The sequence below is a fragment of the Camellia sinensis genome, chromosome 1 (assembly GCF_055761805.1).
Source record: "Camellia sinensis isolate YWXY chromosome 1, ASM5576180v1, whole genome shotgun sequence".
In the NCBI taxonomy this organism is placed as follows: domain Eukaryota; kingdom Viridiplantae; phylum Streptophyta; class Magnoliopsida; order Ericales; family Theaceae; genus Camellia; species Camellia sinensis.
In genome coordinates, this window is record NC_138961.1 from 199,409,479 (window position 1) to 199,434,603 (window position 25,125).

General features: G+C 36.8%; 1 protein-coding gene across 5 annotated transcripts; it reads left to right on the forward strand.

The window, feature by feature from the left end:
* The first annotated feature begins 12,740 nt into the window (after positions 1-12,740).
* Positions 12,741-23,030, forward strand: LOC114305445 (transcription initiation factor TFIID subunit 14b). 5 transcript variants are annotated; one of them, XR_014342587.1, is made up of 8 exons: positions 12,741-12,978; positions 14,707-14,795; positions 14,891-15,112; positions 15,193-15,377; positions 15,459-15,580; positions 19,895-19,953; positions 22,114-22,184; positions 22,643-23,030. XR_014342587.1 is itself a non-coding variant. In XM_082892269.1 (7 exons), exons 1-6 carry the CDS (start codon positions 12,868-12,870, stop codon positions 19,913-19,915), a joined length of 750 nt encoding a protein of 249 aa, XP_082748395.1. In that variant the 5' UTR covers positions 12,741-12,867; the 3' UTR covers positions 19,916-19,953; positions 22,114-23,030. The 5 variants fall into 5 exon arrangements, 2 of the variants coding, with proteins under 2 accessions (XP_082748395.1, XP_028106326.2); XR_014342591.1 differs by having other exon boundaries at positions 22,656-22,760; XR_014342570.1 differs by lacking the exons at positions 19,895-19,953; positions 22,114-22,184; positions 22,643-23,030 and adding exons at positions 16,255-16,416; positions 19,309-19,415.
* Positions 23,031-25,125: the final 2,095 nt, after the last annotated feature.

Here is a 25,125-nt window from a genome sequence, read left to right on the forward strand (position 1 = left end):
GGCAGTTTACTCGCTCCGCGACAATCGAATTCATTTGACTTGCCGAATGAGTCTTAGAGGTGTTAGCTTTCTTCAGCTCATTTTCGGCCTTCTCTGCGCGGGCTTTGCAAGCTCTGAATGTGAGCATCCTTTTGCTCTATCTCTCTTCACGCGGCACAAAAATGCATGTCGATTTTATAGGAGGTATACAAACCCTTTACTGCTCCATGGACGCCTTTTCGAAAAACTTCATAATCAGCCCGACCGACCATGGACTGCTGAACTTCTGGCAAAAAAATCTGTTGAGCGAACTCGACTGCTACATTTGGGTCGTAGATAATCGAATCCGCTTCCGTCATCGGTTTGTTCCTAACGAAAACTGAAAAACTCAACGAGCGCGGTGTCGCACTGGTTTCTCCTCTTGAGCAATGGGAGTTACCTCGTTGTTGTTTTTCCTTTATGGGTGACCTACTTCGATGATGTGAGGCATGGCATTTCTCACGCTCCCTTAACGTCCTACTCCCCGCGCGCGTAGGCTCGCCACCTCAATTCATCTCTGCGTCCGGTTCCGCCAATGTCCTACTTTCCCCTTTGCTGTTGAAGAATAGTCTTCTTGCCATCCACAGTCGTCCACACTGCTTTTTTCCTTTCTTAATTTGTTGGATTTGAATGCAACAATGGCACCTCTGTGCACGCAGCCCCCACCCCATTTATTCATTACGGGTGTAGCACTCTCGAGGAGATCTCATCAATTCTCGCTTTCAAGGCCTTGCGCCGATAAGTTTATGTGCCTCAGCCAATCCATAAACCACCGCTATTCGGCGTTCTAGTTCATTCATTAGCTGGGGCAAGGGCAGATTTGTTAATTTAATCGGCTAAATTTTAAGGCCTTGTGCCGATAAGTTCATGTGTCCTAGCCAATCCATGAACCACCGATATTCAGCGTTCCGGTTCATTCATTAGCTGGGGCAAGGGCAGATTCGTTAATCTAATTGGCTAAATTTCAAGGCCTTGCGCTGATAAGTTCATGTGCCTCAGCCAATCCATGAACCACCAATATTCGACATTCCAGTTCATTCATTGGCTGGGGCAAGGGCAGATTTGTTAATCTAATCGGATAAATTTCAAGGCCTTGCGCCGATAAGTTCATGTGCCTCAGCCAATCCATGAACCACCGATATTTGGCATTCTAGTTCATTCGTTAATCTAATTGGCTAAATTTCAAAGCCTTGCACCGATAAGTTCATGTGCCCCAGCCAATCCATGAACCACTGATATTTGGCATTCCAGTTCATTCATTGGCTGGGGCAAGGGCATATTCGTTAATCTAATCGGCTAAATTTCAAGGCCTTGCATCGATAAGTTCATGTGCCTCAGCCAATCCATGAACCACCGATATTCGACGTTCCAGTTCATTCGTTAATCTAATCGGCTAAATTTCAAAGCCTTGCACCGATAAGTTCTAATCGGTTAGACTTTCGTTAATCTAATCGGCTAAATTTCAAGGCCTTGAACCGATAAGTTAATGTACCCCAGCCACTCTATGAACCACCGATATTTGGCATTCCAGTTTATTCATTGGCCACAAGGGCAAATTCGTTAATTTAATCGGCTAAATTGCAAAGATACGCAGCTATTTAATCGGATGTTTAATTTACTCATCTCATGATCTTATATCCTACTAGATTGTTAACTAGCACATGCAGTAGATAGAAAAGTAAAGGAAATTTTCATTAATAAATTGAGTACAGATAGTAGTCATTTTACACATGAAAATTACCCTACATTTAACTTCTAACCGAAGTAAATAAACAAAAATTTACTAACAAAAATCTACAAAAACTATGCATAGAAGATGCCTAACAAAAATCAAAATATCACCTTAGTCAATCTTCAAGGTCAGACTCCAGGGGCTCAACGTCCACTTGCTCGTATGGAATCGACTGCGCCAATGTCACATTAGCGGCAGTGAGGGCTTTGAGCCAGCCGCATTTGAAGCCCCGATTTTTGAACTTAGGTACTTCCTCCACGTAGTTCTCAAGACGGCGTTCTTCCCATCTTGGAACGCTTTGGAAATCTCGGAGTCGGCTATTTCTTTTGCCTTCTTCGACTCTTCCAAATTGGCTTCCAATTTGGCAATCACCTTCTTGGCTAACTTGAGCGCGTCTTCGCTCGTGTTTGCTCTCTCTTCGGCGGCCAACTTGAGCTGGTCAAAATTCTTTGCCTTTTCTGCCTCGGCGTTAGCTCTTGCACGTTCCTCCACCGTTTTTGCCGCCTCAGACTCAGTTCTTTGAGAGGCCTCTATGGCCTTGCTCTTTTCATTTTCAATTTTTGCTTTCAGAAAGTCGATCTGTTCAATAGCATCATGTTGACGGCGGCCGATTTCGACTATCCTGCCCGCTGTCTGCAAAACAAGGAATTAGAGTTGAAAAATAAAAATAAAAAATATAGGCGGAAGACTGCAAATAAGGCTCAAGTCATGTACCAATATGGTCAATTGAGTGGCTAATGCTATCGACAGCAAATATGGCTTCGCCCAAAAAGTCGCTCTATTAACCGACAAGGAAATTGAGGAAGCCATGCTCAAGGCCACAGCCGGATCTTTTAGAGGCGACGCATCAGAAGTAATCGGCACGTTCTTTATCCTTGGTTGAATGATGAACAGCACAATCGAATCCAACTCCTCTATGCGCGGTCTTTTATCGGTTAGGTTTTCCTCAGAGTCGGCTTCGCGCTCGGCGAGATGCTTTTCCCCCTTTGCTCGGCCTCCTGATCCCCTTGTTTGATAATTTGCTCCATCTCGGCCGTTTCAATCTGAGCCGTTTCTTCCACAGTAATAGGTGGAGAAGACTCAGTCACGGCAGCAGGGGGAGGTTCAGATCGGTTGATCTCGGCCCTCCTCCGGGCGGCCATACTTCGGTATTTTTCCTTCTAGCCAGCTACGTGAGCGACTCCCCAACCATGTTCTCAGGATACACACCGGGAAGGTCCTCTAAGTCGGTAAAAATATCTTCAAATGAGACGTCCCCTCGGCCCGAAGTGGATGGAGGGTTGGATAGATTAAGGTTGGCTTCCTTAAAAGCCAAGTTTAGAGCCTCGTTAACTTCTTCGACTTCCAAGGTGGACTGATTCGGCTGCTCGGCAACTTCTTCGGCTACTTGTTCTTCAGCCAGCTCCGAATCAGAAGCTTCCAAATCAATCTGCTTAAGGTTTTTGAAGTTAGGGAAGATAAGGGTAGTGAGCTACTGTTCGCCCCTTGGAATCAGAATGTTGTCTGCGGCCAAAAAGGTTGAGTAAGTTGGCTCGTATCTTAGAAGTATGTGGGCCGCCCTCCTTTGCTTCTGGAGGTTTGGACGGCTAAAGAACTGGAGTACGGTTTTGATTTCCACAAGCACAGCGTCGTCAGCCGAAACCAGAACTTTCTTCAAATCGTTGCCTACATAAATAAAACAATAAGTGCATGGAAAGAAAACCGGGTAAATATATAACAAATACACATAAGGAACTATACAGCCACCTAGTTCACCTTTTCGTCTAGGCACAGGATCTAGGCGATCTTCACCCTCACCGAATTCCCAGTTGCCTCGAACAACGACCATGACATCATCAACACGCTTGCCAGAGCTGGCAAGCATAGTCACCAAATGATGGTCGGTGTTCTTAGCCCTGAGAAAATAGCGCCCCTGCCGGCCAGAAGATTTGGCCAAGGCATAACAATGCCGAATAGTAGGGATACCAAGATTGATCCTAAGGCATCGGTTCAACTCTACAATTCTCATTATGATTCGGTAAAAATTTATATTAGGTTAGGAAGGGATTAGACCCCAGTGGCGAAGGACGGCCCTTAAAAATGGGTGAAGGGGGAAACGGACTCCGCCCTCAGCAATTGATAGGAGAGGAAAGATGATTGTACTCTCATCAGTCCTCTCCATATCAATTGTGCTCTCTGCCATGAGTGACAGGTGGACGTCGTCAGGAATGGAAAAATTGCGTTGAAAACTAGAAACTCGATCCGCAGAAAGAAGGGCTTTCAAATATTTTGTCATCCTAGCCAGTTTAGGGAGTATGCTAAACTAAAAACAAACAAGGAAATGAGATTCGAAATGAAGGAGAAGAGAACTTACAAGAAGCGAATAAGACAATGAGAAACGGGAGGAAGTTGCAGAGGTCGCGAAATGAAGAAGGTATACTGAAAGGCAAACCAGAAACTTTGCGTATTCAAAAAGCATACATTCGAAGGGACAACATAGTTTCAAATTACATTAAATAAAGGAAGCGTACGAAGGGGTGGGAAATTGTAATGATGCCTAAAAAGCGTATGTGCTCTGACACTTATGTTGGAATGAGGTTAACCGCCGTATTTTTTGACTTTTCAAGTTCGAAACCAAACACGCCGACTAACTGGTGTTAGTAGGATGTTTGGGGGGGCAATTATGGGAGCCGCATATCAGTACATGCAGGAAAGCCAAATACATCTGAAGAAAATCAGGATATATATTATATTTGGCTCCGTCCTGGACGATCCCGAAGCCGAATAGACTAATCGGCCATAGAACCAGTTGAACAAAAAGCCGAGTGGGAATTGGCATATGACAGAAAAGGCCGAATGAGCAATCATGCGATGGATTAAGAGTGGGCCCAACCCTGGGTCCCAAAAGTGAATATAAATAAAGGAACATCAACCAAAGAGTGGTATGTGAGAACAGACCCAAGAAACTTAAGACACAAGCAAACAAGAGACCTATACTAACTTGTCCGTCGGAGTGCTAATTCCGGCACCCCCGACCGGAGTGTTAATCCCTTTTTCAGGTGGCGATCAGAGGATCAGGAATGTCCTTCAGGATCCAAGAGTATTTCCAAACCTACTTCTCCACATCAACAACACCAACAAGGATAACAACCAAAAAAATGGGAGGAAAATAACAGATGAAATATGGAATACTAAGAAATTACAACCATTAAACTAACACGATGTATACATGATGTTAATCTTCACATCATTACATTATATATTTGACTGTGAATGTTCACAGCCAAATATATGGTGTGAATAATCACATGGACCGTATATTATGCAACTTTTTTATTTTTTATGAAAAAAATAAAATAAAATTAGGGATTCAAATTATTTGATCACCATCAACAATCATCAACATCAATAAGGCTAACATTCACAAAATGGGAAAAAATAACTACAATATTATGAAATAATAGCACATTACAACCAATCAACAAGAATGATGGCCACATGATGTAAATGTTCACATCAGTTCATTACAATCAAACGTAAGAGGGAAACACAGCAACGATAATATCAAAGAGATGTTTTGGAATTCACATTGAACCAAAAAGAGAGGGGGAAGGATAGTGTGAATATTCACATGGACCGTATTTCATGCCACTTTCATAGAAAATAATCAAAAATTGGAGGTTCAAATTATTGGATCACTATTAACGATCAATAACATCAACAAGGCAAACATTCACAAAAGGGAAAAAATAACTACAATATTACAACCAATTAATAAGAATGATGACCACATGATGTAAATGTTCACATCAGTTCATTATAATCAAACGTAAAAATAGGAACACAACAACACTATTTACCAAATAGTTGTTTGGAATTTAGATTGAACCAAAAAGTAGGGAAGAATGATGGGTGTTGACGTTTGTTCCTCATTTTGATCGATTGTACACATTGATCGATGTGAACTTTTGTAGAGCTGCGTCTTCAAATCGTTGGCAACAAATGAACAATGGTTAGATGATGAGACGTTGGTGAAATCAAATCGATGTAAACTTTTGTAGTAGTGAATCATCACTTTGGCCTAGGTTTCTAGTCGCCGACAGTGACTCGGCGACAGTGGAATGATGGTAGGATGGTGGACGGCAAGATATGAAACCTAGGGTTTGGAAAAAATGACTAACCTTAGGGTTTGGGAAAGATGATAGTGAGGGTTTTGGGAAGGAGAGGTTTTCTGTGTGAAATATGGAATGATGAAAATGGAGTGTTTTGATGGGGTTTGATTTCAAAAATAGAAATATGTGTGTGAGGGCTTGGGACTATTTGGTCTTATTAAATCGAATAGGATCTAATGGAATAATCAAAAACATTTGGGTTAGATGGAATAGAATTTACTAAAAAAACTCCCATAAAAATAATATGAAAAAGAAGACCAAAAAAAAAAAAAAAACCGGTCACGTGAGACACTCACAAAAAGAGAAATTAAAACCTATCAGTGTTTTGAGAAAGCTCTCCAAATACATTTCCACCAATTGATTTTAGTGTAGTATTTGTTTTAAGTTTTTAAATTATAATTCCACACTCATTTTTGAAAACTCATTTCCAAGCGAGAAAATTTGGCTAACCCGGTCATCCTCCCGGACGTTTGGCCGATCAACCGGAACAGTGTTTATTTGTTTGTTTGTTTGTTTTTTTTTTTTTGCACCTGTTATTTTTATATTTTAAATAAAAAATAATTTCAATTTTTTTAAATTTTTTTTAATGAGCTTTGAATAGGACTTTAAGTTATGTGTTTGGTTATGAGTTGTAAGTTTTTGAATTAAATATTGTATGTCACATCATTTATTTCAAACTCAATTCAAAACTCTTTTCAAAACTTATAACCAAACAAATTTTCTATACTCAAATCATAATTCCAAAACTCACAAACTCAAAATACAACTCTATTCTCAAATCATATTTAGAAAACTCTACTAAATGCTATCGAAGAAACCATCAAATCCCCGTAGATCAATTGGTATACTAATTAGTGTACTATTATATGTTATAATATTGTCACTTTAACACTATGACCTTACTCATTATGTAGATTACAAAAAATTAAAATTTCTAATATTATGACACATAATCTGTTAGTATACAAACCTTCGTTTAGGAAGTTGGGTTAGCTTTTTAGCTATTTAGCCCCGATTAAAAAGTTCGTTTCGACTAAATTTTTGAACAAATTACACTAACACCGCCTGAGGTTTCTGTTTAATACAGATTTTCCTCTCACATTTGAAAAATTACATTCTTCTCCCTGATGCTTGTAATCTCGTTACAGATTACCTCTGAATTGCTGATGTTATGTCTTAAAATTTTCTAAATGACCATCTTACTCTTTTTTCTACCATTTCTTGTTTCCTATCATTATAACTACATTCTAAAACTTTCCATCATTAAATTCTATCCAAATATATTCTTATTGAGTGATGATATACAAACATAAATTTTATATAAAACTTTTAAACACAATGATATTGCTTAATGATGACCTTTCACTTTAAAACAAAATACTCATAAACATGATTTGTATTTACAACAATATTACTATCACAATATTTTTTGTATAAATTTTATATATGAATATAATTTTTCATTTTTGTTTCTACCATTATATTTAGATTAGATCAATTTAATTTAAATATATTTAAAAAATATAACATTTGTACATTTTTTTTATTTAAAAAATCATTGAATACAACAAAATAAGATAATGTATTGAATTTTGTATTTTTATATTTGGTGAATTTAAAAAAATCACAAAATATTATACTTCTTAAGTATATCTAGATATGTGTATCTAAAAAATATAAAAAAAATTACTTAAAATATTAAAAAAATTCAATAAAAATGAAATACACAAAAAATAAAAAAAAAATTAATTTTTTGTGTGAGTTAAACCAAATAAGATAATTGTTATTTTTCTTGAAATGACATGAATAAAATATTTATATTACTAGCGTATGCCCGTGCCTAAAGACACGGTGTAAATAATAGTAGGATTAAAATATAATTATAATCCTAACATTATTTAAATTTATTTTTTAATTAGATAAAAACACAAATTTATTATAAAATGTTGGAGTTCTCACAAAACTCTGAACGAAAACTCGCTTTTACTTATATAATATATAGCTAGATAGATAGATGTGTCTAGCATACATACAATATTGCTTTCGCTTATATAATTATATGCAAATTGTATGTATGCCCATAATGTCTTAGTGTATTACAGGCATACATACAATGTATGGAAATATATGTAAAATATATAAGGTGAAATCATGGGATCATGGAAGGATGAGTGAGAAAAGGAAAAAGTAAGAGAAAGAAGCGGGAAAATAAAAATGTACATGTAGGATATTTATGCAAAATATATCTCAGCCGTTGTTTTATAATTTGAATACATCTAAGCCGTCCAAATGTCCTAGTAAGATAAATGTGTATAGGACAAATTCAAAAATCATCTTACTTTATTATATAGATGTTGAAGATTCATATAAGGTTTAAATTTATGAAATCAATCAGGTATTCAATATATTTAAAAATAATAATTAATTGTTCAAATTCATTTAATTTGTGGACTATAAAATTCATTAATTTAATCTCCACTACACACAGTAAAAAATTTGGCTCCTAATTCTAGGATCATAGACTTTTCTATATAATATGAATAAAAATAAGTGAACAAAAAGGGAAAAAAAAAAATACACAAGCAGAGAGAATAATAAAAATGGGAGAAATAAAAAAATAAAAAGAAAAGAGAGAGGAAGGAAGGTAAGATCATGGGATCATGGATGAGAAAAGGAAAAAGTAAGGGAGAAAAGCGGGAAAATAAAAATGTACATGTAGGAGATTTTTTGCAAAATATATCTCATCCGTTATTTTATAATTTGAATACATCTAAGCCGTCCAAATGTCCTAGTAGGACAAATGTGTGTAGGACAAATTCAAAAATCATCCTGATTTATTATATAGATGTTGAAGATTCATATAAGGTCTAAATTTATGAAGTCTATCAGATATTCAACATATTTAAAAATAATAATTAATTGTTCAAATTCATTCAATTTGTAGATTATAAAATTCATTAATTTAATCTCCATTACACACAGTAGAAAATCTGGCTTCTAATTCTGGGATTGTAGACTTTTCCATATAATATGAATAAAAATAAGTGAACAAAAAGAAGAAAATAAAAAAAAATACACAAATAGAGAGAATAATAAAAATGGGAGAAATAAAAAAAATAACAAGAAAAGAGAGAGGAAGGTGGGATCATGGGATCATGGAAGGATGGGTGAGAAAAGGAAAAAGTAAGAGAGAGAAGCGGGAAAATAAAAATGTACATGTAGTATATTTTTTGTAAAATATATCTCAGCCGTTATTTTATAATTTGAATACATCTAAGCCGTCCAAATGTCCTAGTAGGACAAATGTGTGTAGGATATCTATATAAATTAATGAATATGTCCTAGTAGGACAAATATGTCTAAATGTCCTACCATTTCTTGTTTTCTATCATCATAACTACATTCTAAAACTTTCCATCATTAATTTCTATCCAAATATATTGTTATTGAGTGATGATATACAAATATAAATTTTATATAAAATTTTCAAACACAATGATATTGCTTAATGATGTCCTTTCACTTTAAAACAAAACACTCATAAACATGATTTGTATTTGCAATAATATTACTATCACAATATTTTTTGTATAAATTTTATATATGAATATAATTTTTCATTTTTGTTTCTTCCATTATATTTAGATTAGATCAATTTAATTTAAATATATTTAAAAAATATAAAATTTGTACATTTTTTTTATTTAAAAAATCATTGAATACAACAAAATAAGATAATGTATTGAATTTTGTATTTTTATATTTGGTGAATTTAAAAAAATCACAAAATATTATACTTCTTAAGTATATCTAGATATGTGCATCTAAAAAATAAAAAAAATTACTTAAAATATTAAAAAAATTCAATAAAAATGAAATACAAAAAAAATAAAAAAATTAATTTTTTGTGTGAGTTAAACCAAATAAGATACTTGTTATTTTTCTTGAAATGACATGAATAAAATATTTATATTATTTTATTATTTTATATGTATAAAGGTTAAGAGGTAAATATATTATTTTAATCTTTATAAGTGTAATTTTTTAAATATAAAAAATTTGTATTAAATAAAAACATAAGAAATGTCACTGTAATTTATACTTCATTTTTTAAACTTTTATAAAAAGAATTATAATTTAAAGATAATATTTTATTTTTAATCTAGGGAGCTTTTTTGATAAATCCATTTTCTAAGAGCTTTATTCCATACAACCCATATTCTTTTTTACTATTCCACTAGGTCTTATTTGAGATAAGAAGACCAAAATACCATTTTCATCTACTTATGTTCCATTTAGTTCACATTATTTTCTTATGTTTTAATAAGCCCTATGGATGACATAATTACCAAAATACCCCTAATGTGAATGTTCACACCGTCAATGTGAATGTTTATATCGTCAATGTGTAGGGGCCCGGCCTATGTCGATCCTCGTGGGTGCTCAGAAAAATTCGAGTCGGGCCGGGACGAGCCCGGCCCATTGACAATGTGAATATTTACATTGGCATGTTAACATTCACATTAATAGGAGTGTAAAATTGGCCCGTGTCCCGTGGCGGTGCAAAACCCGCCCGCGGCCCATGGGCGGCCCGGGGCGGGCCCGATCCGGCCCGTTGACAATGTGAACATTCACATTGACATGTTAACATTCACATTAATAAGAGTATAAAATTGGCCCGTGGACCATGGGCGGCCAAAAACCTGTCCGCGGCGGGTCTGGCCCAGCCCGTTGACAATGTGAATATTCACATTGACATGCTAACATTTACATTGATAGGAGTGTAAAATTAGCCCGCGCCTCATGGCTGCCCGAAAACCCACCCACGGCTCGTGGGCGGCTCGGGGCGGGCCCGGCCCGATCTGTTGACAATGTGAATATTCACATTGACATGCTAACATTCACATTGATACGAGTATAAAATTGGCCAGCGGCTCAGGACGGGCCCAGCCCGACCCGTTGACAATGTGAATATTCACATTGACATGTTAACATTCACATTGATATGAGTATAATATTAGTCCGTGCCTCATGGCTGTTCGAAACCCGCCTACGGCCCATGGGTGGCCCAGGGCGAGCCTGGCTATTTTTTTTTAATTCTTTTTAATTTTTTCTACCAAAATTTTATTATTTTCCACAAAAAAAGACACTAGGCCTCGGCGCGGGCCGGGCCTCGGACCGAGCCTTGAATGGGCCTTAACCGGGCCGATGGGCCGGGCTGGGCTTCAAAGCGATGGCCCAGGCCCTAGCCTAGGGTCTCGGATTAGGCTCGAGCCTGGGCCTAAACGAGCCTTTCCCGGGCCGGCCCACGGGCCAAAAAATTAGGCCCAGGCCCTAGCCCTGGCACAAGGGTATTCGGGCTTTGGACAAGCCGATGGATCGAGCCTCGGGTCGGGTCGGTGGGCCTGGGCCTAGCCCCGAGTTTAGGTCGAGCTTGGGCGGGCCTGGTCATTTTTTTTTAATTCTTTTTAATTTTTTCTACCAAAATTTTATTATTTTTCACAAAAAAATACATTACGCCTCGGGCGGGCTGGGCCTTGGACCGAGCCTTGAATGGGCCTTAAGTGGGCCGATTGTCCGGGCCGGGCTTCAAAGTGATGATCTAGGCCCTAACCTAGGGTCTCGGACATGCTCGGGCTCGGTTCGAAACGAGCCTGCCCTGGGCTGTGGGCGGGCTTCGGCCAGCTCACGAGCCGCAGGCCAATTTTACATTCCTATCAATGTGCATTTTAACATGTCAATGTGAATATTCACATTGTCAACGGACCGGACCAGGCCTACCCCGGGCCGCGGGCAAGCTTCGGGCAGCGGACAAATTTTACACTCCTATCAATGTTAATGTTAACATGTCAATGTGAATATTCACATTGTCACGGGTCGAGCCAAGCCCGCCTCTGGCTGCGGTCAGGCTTTGGGCCGCCCAAGGGCTACGGGCCAATTTTATATTTTTATCAATGTGAATGTTAACATGTCAATGTGAATATTCACATTGTCAACGGGCCGGGTCGGGCCGGCCTCGGGCCACTGGCCAATTTTATACTTTTATCAATGTGAATGTTAACATGTCAATGTAAATATTCACATTGTCAACAGGCTGGGTCGGGCCCGTCCCGAGCCACCCATGGGCCGTGGACGGGTTTCGGGCAGCCACGAGGCGCGGGCTAATTTTACACTCCTATCAATGTGAATGTTAACATGTCAATATGAATATTCACATTTGTCAACGGGCTGGGCCGGGCTTGCCCCGGGCCGCAGGAGGGCTTTTGGCTGCCCATACGTCGCGGGCCAATTTTATACTCTTATCAATATGAATGTTAACATGTCATTGTGAATATTCACATTGTCAAAGGGCTGGCTATGGGCCGCGGATGAGTTTCGCACCGCCACGAGACGCGGGTCAATTTTACACTTCTATTAATGTGAATGTTAACATATCAATGTGAATATTCACATTGTCAACGGGCCGAGCCTGCCCCGACTCGCGAGCGAGTTTCGGGCCGCCCACGGGCCAATTTTATATTCTTACCAATGTGAATTTTAAAATATGAATGTTCACATCATAAAATTGCTAACCGTTCAAAAAATATTTATAAAGGTATCAAAATTAAATATAAGGGTATAAGTGTCCAAGAAAATAGTGTAAATAAAAAAAAATTTTTATAAAATAAAATTATACATACATAAAATTAAATAGATTAAAAAATTTCTTTATAAACTTTTTAAATTAAAATCCTTAATTTATCGATAAAAATTCCAATCTAACTTCTCGTGACGAATTTAATCAAAAAGCGAACCTAGCAAACCACACCTAATTAATTGGTATACACCCATTGGTATATTGGTATATACAACATTCAATCAACCCAAAACCCTAATTTTGCAGCTCAAAAAAAGCCTTAACTTGATTATCAGATCAGTTCGTGAGCTCATCGGCCTCAGGTGACTTTGCTCATTTTGAACACAAAAATGTTGTCTGCGAGAAAACAAAGCGAGAATGAAGGAGATGGAGGTGTTGGGTATGCCTCAGCACAAAAACGCATCAAAATTGAAAATGCTTCTCGAGATAACGTGAAGAAAGTACTCGTCTTAAAACCCCCCTTCAAGTTTTGTATACATTTTCTACTCTTTCGACTCATCTCAGAAAGTCTACAAGCTTTAGCAATGATTTCGCTTTTGTTTAAGTAATTTAAAATCTATGAAGCATGATGATTCTAAAAGATAGTCGTATCTGCATTGGATATGGATATGCTTACGGATACATAAATTACACTACTTTATGCTAATTTTATGAGTATACTTTTCTTACCTCTAGCTCACATATCAAAATTATTAGAGAAAATTACCCACAAAAAAAAAACAAAAACAAAAACAAAAAACAAATAGGGTTTGACCCACCCCACCACTAACCAATCAAATCCTACTATTTTTTAATTTAAACCGTCAATTTTAACCATTCATTAGTTATAACAAAGGAAACTTAGGCAATTTAGATAATTTAATCACTGTTTGTCGGTGGTGCTGGTTAGCAGTGGTGGCGATGAACTAGTGAAGGAATGAGAGTGGTGGCAGTAAGCTGAGGAATGGAGGTAGTAGTGGACGGAGAAAATGGATGGAGTGGTGGTGGCAATATGTTGGGGAAGAGTAGGGGTGTGATGGCCAATGGTAAGGGTGGGAGGGAGGTGGCTATCAACAGTAATAATAGAAAAAAAGTGATTAAATTATTTAATTTGCCTCTTCTCCATTACTTGTGATAGTTAACGGATACAAACAAATGGTTAGAATTGATATAATTTTAAAAGTTGAAAGTTTAAATTGAAACAATTAAAAAGGTAGGGCTTGATTTGTTAATACCGAGTTCAAACCTTGGGGGTTTTTTTTTTTTTTTTTTTTTTTTTTTTTTGTGTGTGTAATTTTTCCAAATTATTATGAAATTGAAAATAATATATATACTTATATATGTTGTATATTATTGGAGTTTTATTGTTTAAATAGATACGAGAATTTTTTTAAATATTTTCTTATTTCTTATCAAAGAAGAAAATAGTGAGATTATGTATTCAGAAACTGATTATTGGCTCTTCAATTACAAAAGGATGGTGTATTATATAATACTAAAAATTATATGTTTTTTTCAATGAATCCAAGCCACGTATCCAATTTGTTTTTAGATTTTGTTGTATTGTTGTATCCATATTATATCGTATCCGTATCCATGCTTCATAGTTTAAAACCCACTACATTACATTTTAATTATCGTTGAGGTTACTCATGCGTACCTCTTAATCTGTATTATCTTGTTGTTCATTAATTTAGTGTAGATTCCGAGCAAGAAACTCAAGAAATGCATACATGGATCTGAATCTGACCAGTTTTCAGGAGAGTTTTGTTGTCTGATTTCTTGACTGTTTTCATACAAAAATACAATGATTCAAAATTTTCATTGTTTTTGTTTATGGAAACATGAAATGAAATTGAAAAATGAAAACGAAAAATTTGAAATCAATACGAAACATTTTTTTCTTCAGTTGTATGAGTATTTCTTTAATGTAAGTTACTTAAAACCCAGATCACTTGAATCGTTATTGCATTGGGCATTTTTTAGGTGACCCCTATTTCTAATTCTATCTCCTATGGGCTTGTGTTTCTTGAAATTTGAAGAATTGCACAAAATAATGACAAATATTATATTTGTGAGTCAATAGCATACTTTGAAATCACATTATTTAGTTATATTATCATTAGTTTTGTGAGTAAATAGCTTGTTTCTGCCAAGTTTTAACTGGGTCGTTTATGGGTTTTCTGTAGAGTTCCAACAAGAGACTGAAAGACGCTGAAATTTGTGTTCCAATAGTCTATGGAACAATGGCATTTTGGCTTGGTAGAAAGGCCAGCGAGTAAGATTATTTTATTCTAATAATTTTTTCCAATAAATTTATTTGTTTCTAGCTATGTTTGGTATGAATTCATCTAATGCTTTCCTACCAATTAGGTATCAGTCGCATAAATGGACGGTCTATGTGCGTGGGGCTTCAAATGAGGATCTGGGAGCAGTGATTAAACGAGTTGAATTTCAATTGCATCCCAGTTTTAGTAATCCTCTTAGAGTGGTCGAATCACCCCCATTCGAGTTATCGGAATGTGGTTGGGGTGAATTTGAAATAGCTATTTCCCTTTTTTTCCAAAGTGATGTTTGTGATAAGAAGTTGGCCTTGTGAGTGATTTAATCTGTTAAGATAATTTAATTTAGTTTGGTTAGCAGCACAATATTAATAGTGTCATAACTATTAACAGGTACCACCATTTGAAGTTGTACTCTGAAGACGAATCTGGTCCTTCGTCAACCAAGAAACCTGTTGTCGTCGAATCTTATGATGAGATTGTTTTTCCTGACCCCTCAGAGGTTTTCTTTGCTCGTGTACAGAATCATCCAGTTGTATCTGTGCCAAGGATTCCTGCTACTTTTGACTTGCCTCTTGGTAAAAGTGCTTGCCGTGCCATGCTGTAGTCTCTATGTTAATAGTTACTTTAAGCACCTTTTTTTTTCTCTTTTTTTTCAGTGCCAATAGAAGATGTGCATGAAAAGAAGAGAGGTGATACCAAAGATCATTTTCTTAGTCAGTGGTTCATGAATTTCTCAGATGCGGATGAACTATTAAAACTAGCTGCAGTTCGTCAGCAGGTCAGATCACTTTGTTTCTTTCTTCATTTTTGATGATTAATTATCCAGATTAGTTTATGGTGCTTTTAATTGCACACTTAAACTCTTTCTGCATGGCTACTCTGTTTCCTTTTGACAAAGGATAAACTCTTAACATCAAGATGGTAACTCTTACCTTTTGTCCAATTCATTTGTGTGCAAATCCTTTCAAGTTCATTTATAGCCTCTAATTAAGAAGGAAAATTGACTTCAGTTTAAAGTTTCTACACCCCTCATTTGGGAGGTGTGATGTCATTGATGGAAAGGGAGATTGGAGGAAGAGATCATAGGAGTTTTAGTTCCACACCCCAAAATTGTAGCATTGGAAGTAATGTAACACTAAAAGCTATTTTCTATTTTCCCCCTGCTGTTCAATGGACATTCTTTGGTGCTTTATTTATTTAAAAAACAACCAAAAAAAGGAAACGATGTTTATTGTTCCTTTACTTTTATTATTATTTTTTTTATTTTTTGATAATCTATTAACTTTGGGGAATTGGAGTCTTCACAATGTCCTATATTAACGAGCCATATTTGTGACATATGGTTGCTTTTTATGCTTCATTATCTATGCTGAAGTCAGGATTTAATGGACAGACTTTGATTTTCGGAAACCTGTTGGACAAAGTTTTCTGACAGCATCTTCTATGTCATAGGTGCAAGCTTATATTGTTAAGCTGAGAAGCCAATTGAGCCTGATTAAGGGGCTGCCTCAGCCAATGAAACCAGCACGTGGTTATTGAATGTACATGATTATGCCCAAGTTTTTGCAGTTTATGCATCAGTTGGTTTGTAAAGGACAACCGACCTGGATAGTGAAATATGTAAGAATTTATGTAATTTATGTATGTATTATTGATTGATGTAGATATATTACAATTGATTGTGGTGTGAATTACAGATGGTGAGGTACTAATTATATAGGAGAGGATTGGGGAGTAGGTGAGTGTGTGTGGTAGGTGAGTTGAGTGGAGGTGGTAGGTGATGATATTGTATGGTAAATTCTAACAGCCCCCCGCAAACTCAAGGAGGATAGGAACTAACCAACTTGAGTTTGGAGAGAGTTTACAAAACAAGAAAATACATAAAAATAATAAAAAAAAGATAGGGGACACTGTATGGTCGTGTCAGACCGTTGGTGAAGACTCTGAAAGGTGGTGCCATAACGTGGTAGAGGACACTGGGTGTGCCATAACGGTGTAGAGGACACTGGATGGTGGTGTCATAACGGTGTAGAGGACACTGTAGGGGGGTGTCATAATGGTGTAGAGGACACTGGAGGGGTGTCATAACGGTGTAGAGGACACTGTATGGTGGTGTCATAACGGTGTAGAGGACACTGTATGCTAACCGGAATCAATGTCGGGACAGTTTATGGGGTCATGTCGGACCGTTGTAGAAGTCTAACCGGAATCAATGTCGGGACAGTTTAAAGGGTCATGTCGGACCGTTGTAGAAGTCTAACCGGAATCAATGTCGGGACAGTTTAAAGGGTCATGTCGGACCGTTGTAAAAGTTGCACCCTTAAAAGGCGTGCCCAATGTTATCAAAAGGCGTGCCATCAAAAGGCGTGCCCAATTTATCAAAAGGCGTGCCGGAGTCATCATGGCGAGGCACGTGAGTGCCTTGGTTGGCGTGCCCGTTTGTCGGCGTCAAAAGGCGCGCGATGCGCGTGGCTGCCTCGGCTATAAGACAGAGGCTGAGGCTGAGGCAGAGAAAAGCTGCGAGAGATATTCTGAGAGAGAGTGCTGAGAGAGATTCTGTAACACTCTGTTGCGAGAGATAGTCTGTAATACTCTTGTGCCCAGAAAATGACCTCGTCTTCCCGGAGTCTGCTCACTCTCTTTCCCGACCTCAACGAGTCAACAGGAGAGAGAACTGGTGCGGGGGCACTGGAACCTCAACCAAGTGCCCCGGAGTTTGCGCCGTTGAATTTTCCGATGTGGTCGGTGGAGCAAAAAATGGCGGTGCTGTCAGATGTGGAGGCCAATCAGTATACTTTGAAGGCATGTGTGGAAAGCATGACGGCGGTCACAAATTTGTCGAACCGGCTGCAGAGTAGGACAAATGAGGTGCAGCATTTAAACTCCCAGCTGGCTCTGCTCCAACGCATGTATAAGGATGCGCGAGCAGAGATAAGCGTGCTAAGGGCAGAAAACAAGGAGCTGAAGCGGAAGGCCACCGTGATGTTCCGATTTGGAGGGCCACCAGATGCGGGAGTGGAGGAGCAGGGAGGAGGCAACTGGCTTGGTGGTCGAGGAAGCACGGAGGCAGTACCGTCAAGGGCCGCTCAGGACGGAGGCAAGAAGAAGAGACCGGCGGCAGAGTAGAGAAGAAAAATCCCACCTGTGGATGTGGGTGGTTGTTTGAATTTTTTTTTTTTTTTTTTTTTATATATGTAAAATGATGATCAGGGTTGATCGTTGAGATGAATAAAAGATGGTTTGGTGTGCTTTGGTTGATGATTTGTGTGTTTGTTTTTTTTTTTTTATTTTTTATTTTTTATGTTTATTTATTTATTTATTTATTTATTTTTTTTTATTTTATGTTTAAATAGATATGTGATAAAATAAATGAAATTAATCAATGGAGGACAGGTTGGCAGAAGAAAAGTGTAAAAGAAATGATGGGAAAGAGTAAAAGAAATGTGGGAGAAATGATGAAAGAGGAGGTGCATGTGTGAGTGTGTGGCCATGTGCGTGGTCAGTGTCTGCCACATTTTTATTAAAGTACTATTTCGACAAGCATATTTTGATGAAAGAGAGTGAGTCTGTTTGTCCCGTGGGTGTGTGTGTGAGTGTGGGTCACAAGAAAAAAAAGGGATAGAGAGAGGAGTTGATTTTCTTGAGTGGTGTTTGGGTCTCCACTTTTCTTGAGTGATGCTACTCAGCACATTCTGAAGCTCATCAGCAGAAAATGGTGAAGGGAAATCCTCACCCCAGGAACTACTACAGATGTACCTCAGCTGGATGTCCAGTCCGGAAGCACATTGAGAGGGCTGTAGAAAGCACAAATGCTGTGATTATAACATACAAGGGAGTACATGATCATGATATGCCAGAAGCGGCACGGTCCTCCAAGTGCTCCTCTTGTTGCCGCCGCTGCTCCTGCTTCCATGAACAATTTGCAATCCAAGAAAACCGAACCAGTCCAGAACCAGACATCTGCAACAACCCAATGGTCAGTAGACACACAAGGTGACTTAAAAGGTGAGGAGACATTGGATGCTGGAGAGGATGGATCCGAGCTCGGAGGAGAAGATGAGGAAGCAAGACGACAGTGGCGGAATCGCAGGGAACCCGACGGCGCTGATCTAACATCTCCGTCGCCGGAACGAGACGACGTCGTCAATTCGGATCTGAGCATCGGAGCAGAACTCATCAATTGAAGTTTTGAAATTTTGAGAGAGAGAGAGAGAGCAGCGGAGTGAAGATATGGGTAGAGGTCCGGCGGGCGGCCAAGGCGAGGCTGCCGCCCGCCGGTGAAGCAGAATTATTAGCTTCTCAACCTTGCTCTGATACCATGTAAGAATTTATGTAATTTATGTATGTATTATTGATTGATGTAGATATATTACAATTGATTGTGGTGTGAATTACAGATGGTGAGGTACTAATTATATAGGAGAGGATTGGGGAGTAGGTGAGTGTGTGTGGTAGGTGAGTTGAGTGGAGGTGGTAGGTGATGATATAGTATGGTAAATTCTAACAAAATATTATTAGCTCAGTTCTAGAAATACTGGCTCATTTTCCTTTTTGCTTCCTTTCTGTTTATACATAACCTTCTCTCTCTCTCTCTCTCCCTCTCTCTCTCTCTCATGATTGAAGATTGTATCTAAAATTTGCAATTAGTTGTTGCATTGATTGACTAGAAGAATATTTCTATCTGTAATTGGTCTCTAATTGCCTGGCTGCAAAAAAAATAAGGCAAATTTAAGTTTTCTTCTTGGTATAATCATTTGTTCAAAATGGATACTTGAAATGAAGGTGAATGATGTTATTTCTGTTGCTAATTTCTTGCTTAGTATTTCTATGTTTCTTGGTGCAGTGAGTCAAAACTGCACTGATACTGTGGGGAATATCTTCAGAGAATCTTTGAGTTCTGGCATTAATTGAACTTTGGCCTGAAAAACCTGAAATAATAGAAGGTTAAGCCATGCAGCTTGTGGCATTAGCATGGAAATTAACACGGCAACATGCCTATTTATCATTCTTTGGCAATTAGCTCAATTTGATCTGATTTCATTATCTTTGCAAGTTAATCATTTTCAGCAAATGTACTGCAAAATCTATGTAGGATTTATTGAGGAAATCATAATCATCTCTGTCCACTCTCTGCAACTTGGATTATAAAAGGTACGGTCAGCCCTAAGTTACCAATTTATGTTATGATTTTGCTTTTTGTTTTTATTTTTATCTGTAGCTTCTGTTTCTGAAATTATGCCGTTCTCTCCAACTGACACATGTGGTTTTTTGTCAAATTTTTGGATTCTTAATTTTGTGTATCCATCCAGAGGGGTCTCTGAAAAGTATTGATGACGCTCTAATATTCTAGCATTCAAATGTTCTCAAGTTACCAACAACTTTTGTTATGATTTTATGGTCCCATATTGCTTTACGTCTTTGAAAAATAATATGCTAATAATATCATTATAAATTTCCGGATTTCTGAAGTTTTGTGTTCTCTCCAACAGATAGGTATGGTTTTGTAGTCAAAATGACATTGTCTTGTTATTTTGTGTATCCATCCAAAAAAGTTTCTCTGAAAAGGATTGATTGGAAGAGGCTCTAATACTCTAGTATTGAAAAGTTCTTTGGAGAAAGTCATTAGATTATCAAAAATTTGAATCTAATTTGTTGGAATTAAGCCAGTATCTCTTGTGGTTTGATTTACATTTATTCTCTTGGTTTAAAGCATTTGATTTCTTGTAAGGGTGATTCACTCATTTTAGGAATATGAATAAATGACAGTAGGGGAGGTTGTTGATGAAATGAAATAATTGTGAAATTTCTTGCATGCGATGCATCCCATGGTACTTTTGTCTTTAAGTTGCAATAATTGAACCTGCACATGTAGCTTAGTTTCAGCGAGTTGCATGATGAACTGTGAATGCAGACATCCCAGGTTTGACTCTCACTAGCGGCAAATCTCCGGATTAATGATTTGTGGGTGATTGCATATATCCGGTGGGAGTAGTCTCACCTTTGTTACCCTGAGCTACAAGTAGGGACAGTGGACACCCGTCATTAACAAAAAAAATAAAAGTTGCAGTAATTTGTATAGTGCCTTACTTCATCTTCAATTTCAATAGTTATGCATGAATGCTTGAATGTATTGTTGGTTCCGTGCAAGCTCAATATATATTCTACTGCAGTGCAGCATAGTTATTGTTATACATTATCTTGGTGCAGACTTGCATCCTCTTGCAACAAATTTCGTGAAAAATAGGCACCTTCACATGTCTTAGGATTTTGTGTTGAAAGTATATAATGGGGTTTATGTGGGATCTTCAATATGACATTCTCATCTGTTGAAGTTACAATGATCTCTCTCGTCATATCTTTCACTTGAGTATTGAATCCTTATCTTTTTCTTCCTTTTTTTTTTATTAAATTTTATTTACCCCATTTTCTGTATTTCTCTTTTCGGTTGAGGTTTGAATCCTTATCTAGAATCTACAAATTTTCCACGGAAGGCCAACCTTTGTGCATTCATTTTCTACTTTTAACAGATGGAGGCTGCAATATAGTCAACTAGTGGCTCTTTTCAATTTCTTTGCCAAAGCTAGTTGTATGTTGTTGTACTAGGAGTTACACCTTTGCTGCTTAAGTTTTTCAAATATGCTACATGGTTTTGGAACATTTAGGTTGAGGTCCCATGAGCGCATTCCAAAACTCCCATTTTAGGACTTACAATTTTCAAGCTTTCTAGAAGTAGAAGGGAGTTCAGAAAACTACCAAAGCTAGAAATCTCCTCCACATATTTAGCATGTTGAGGAAAAATGATTTAGTACCGGTTCTTCTTACAATTAAGGCTGCAAACAAGTTGAGCCGAGCCAAGTAGTAGCTTGTTCAACTTGAAAACTTGATGAGTTTCAAAATGTGTTGTAAGTCTAGCTTGCTTATATAACGAGTCGAACACAAGTTGAGCTCGTGTAGCTTGTTTTGCAACCCTACTCATAGCTTATGTGAGTCCATTTGTGGGTTTCACATGTTGGTTCCACTGATTGTTTAGTACACCACTATAAAATGTCAATTACACAATTACAAATTACTATGGAGTAAATCTCAAACACTTATTTATTTATTCATTACTATACATAAAAGCACTGGGACTTGCATTAGTAAATACACGACGGACCTACACCTGCCCGAGTATTGTGCAATATAGGATGCCCATAAAAGATTCCCAGTAAGTTTTTCAGTGCTTTGAGATGTCTAGTTTGGCAAGCTAAAGCTGACTCTTGCAGTTGGAAATGATCATGGAAGTCTTTTATTTTTGTCATTTTTTCACAGGGACTGGTGGTTGAAGAGGGAAGACAAGAGTAACATGGGCATCACATGCTCTGGTTGAAAGACAAATTAAGGTCAGCAACCTCAACTGAAAACGACTTTTGTTGATTACAGTAATGATAGATAGGGCTATCCACAATTTAGTACCTTTCTCATTCACAGAACATGGGTAGAGCAGCTGACTCTAGAAAAATACCATCCATCACCTGTTTTTTTTTTTTTTTCACATGCTGCCATTAATCTTGTCTGCTCCCCTTCAATTGTCATTTTTGTTTGGCAAAGAAGGCTAGACTATTTGTTTGAATGGCTCAAGTGATTGGTCCCTTGTGAAGTCTAAAAAAAATGGGGACAAAACTATGATCAAACTAGTCAAGTCAGCTGAGCTGAGTTTGACTCGGTCTTTTAGAGAGAGTATTTTTGTGTAATAGGTTCATTATGAGACTTTCATATAAAGCTCGCAAGTAGGACGGTGTACTTATTACATGAAATATTTTCTCACTTTTTTTGTTTCTTGTTTTTTGGGCAATGGGAGGGCTTGAAAGCAGGTATGTTGGTTATGGTAAGTTGAAAAAGACATAAGTGAAGAGGGGGGGAGACAGAGGGAATGGACTATAGTTTTGGAGGATAGCTCTCTCCTTGGTTGGCTCTACAACTTGGTAAGTTGGTGTCATCATAGCAGAGACCAAGATTGCACTAGTAGTTGTGGGTTGCTGCTCATTTTTAGTAGGAATTCATGTCTTCTTCTGTCTGCCCTGTTTCTGATCTCTGTGGTTTTTGGCTTCTAGCTAGGCTTGGCCACATGGGACATCATTTTATGTCGAAACATTCATCTTATGAGTGATCACTTATCCAATTTTCTGTAAATACTATAGACATTTATTAAATTATGTGATTAAAAAAAACCTTGGTTCCATCAAGAAGGGTGATTTCCAGTGAAGTGGAAAAATAGCTGCCTTTGAGAGAAAAAAAGGCGCAAAAAACGTGATAATCATGTTATATTTGAATGGGGGTTTAGTTTCATGGCATTATTGTCCTATGAGTGGTTGTATATATTGTACATGATATGCATGTTACAAGTCTCATTTATGAAGAGAGAAGGACTTGTTACAATAATTATGTTCTTTTTCTGCAAACAAAATTAGAGAGATTTTTAATATATTTCTCAAACTATGTGAAAATATAATTACCAAAGTTTTTTTTCCCGAAAGTGTGTTGTGATGTTTTTTAGTTCTTTATTTAGGCCTCGTTTGGGAACAGGCTAATTTAGTAACTTTTTGGCTATTTGGCTAAAATATGAGCTAAAAAAAACTAGTATGTTTGGGATGACTTTTTAACTTTTTACGAAAAGATGTGCAAAAAGTAGAGAGAAAAGAGAATCTTTGACTTTTTGATATGGGTTGTTGGCTTTTTGGCTAATTTAGTAACTTTTTGACTTTTTGGCTAAAAAGTTCGGTTGCCAAACGAGGCCTTATATTTGAACTGTGATGAAAACATGATTATTAACCACATTTTTATTAAAAAGGCTTCATAGGAACTTTTTTTTTTTTTTTGCAACTATTATTAACAAACTTCTATTCAAAGTCTAACTTCAAAATAAGGAAATTTAATAGCATTATTAAATACAATGTTAAGTATATTTTCACGTGGTTTAGGAATGAAGCATAGAAAATCACTAATTTTTTTCAATAGTTAAAAAGGACATTTGTTAACAAGCCAAGAATTAGGAGGGAGGGGAATAGTAAAGGAGTAAGGGATGAAAACTTGGGTAGGAAAAGAAAGTGGACAGGAAAGTTGTTTTTTTTGGGATAGGAACATTGATGATATCATGCAGATACATATTACAATTTATTTATTTATTTTATTTTATTTATTTATTTTGTGTGGAATGAAACTAGCTTGTCTTTCCTCTAGTATGAAGATGCATATCATGGAGAGAATTCTCTGGATCTACTTGCTTTCATTGCACTTCTCCATCAACATGGCGAGGAAGCCTAGAAGAATGGCTATCCTATGCTTAGCTAGGTCCATTCCATTATTGAGGCTTAATGATTTTTGTATCAATACCCAAAATTCCAAAATATCTCAAAAAAATAAAAATAATAAAGGATTATCAAAGGCATACTATTTTTACGAAGAATAATAGAAGAACTCTTAAAATAAATCCAATCTCGAAGATAAATCTTCGAACTCTTTTATTTCTTTTGTAAGGACTATAGTTGTGGAGTTGACATCTATGGCTGTTTAGTGTCATCTATGCGTATAATTTTTTATTTTTTAATTTTAAAATTTGTGTCACAATATTTGGGGTAATTTTTACTTATCTATCTATACTATATATTAAGCAAAATGAGATTTTTAACCCCAAGCCTTGTGGGAGCTCTAATCTCTCAATCTAAATTTCTTGATTTTTTGATTTAAAAAAAAATAAAATCTTAGCAATTATTAACTTCTCCTAACTCTCAAGTCTTACTCTCATAATAACACTTTAATGCATTAAGAACAAGTATAAAAAAAATTCTTTGAAATTTAACACATATGAATTCCTTGAAAAGTTCCAACACATATGATTATTATCCCTCATAATTACACTTTAATGCATTAAGAACAAGTATAAAAAAAAAATTCTTGAAAAGTCCAACACATATGATTATTATCAAAATATTAAACTTTAATATAATATAATAAAAAAAAAGACATTTAATTCCTTGAAAAGTCCAACAAATATGATTATTATCAAAATATTTAACTTTAATATAATATAAAAAAGGGAAAAAAGAAGACATTTAAAAAAAAAATATTTAAAAATCATAATTCACATATATAAATAATTGTAAAAACAATCGGGGCATGGCACGGGTGATTTGCTAGTATGTTATATAAGGAAAATGGAGTTTCTAACCACACAAATTTTGTGGAGCTCCAATATCCCAATATTAATTTTCTAGTTTTTTGATTTTTAAAAGAAAAACATCTGTATTTATTAACTTCTTTCAATCCATAAGCCTTTTTGACTTC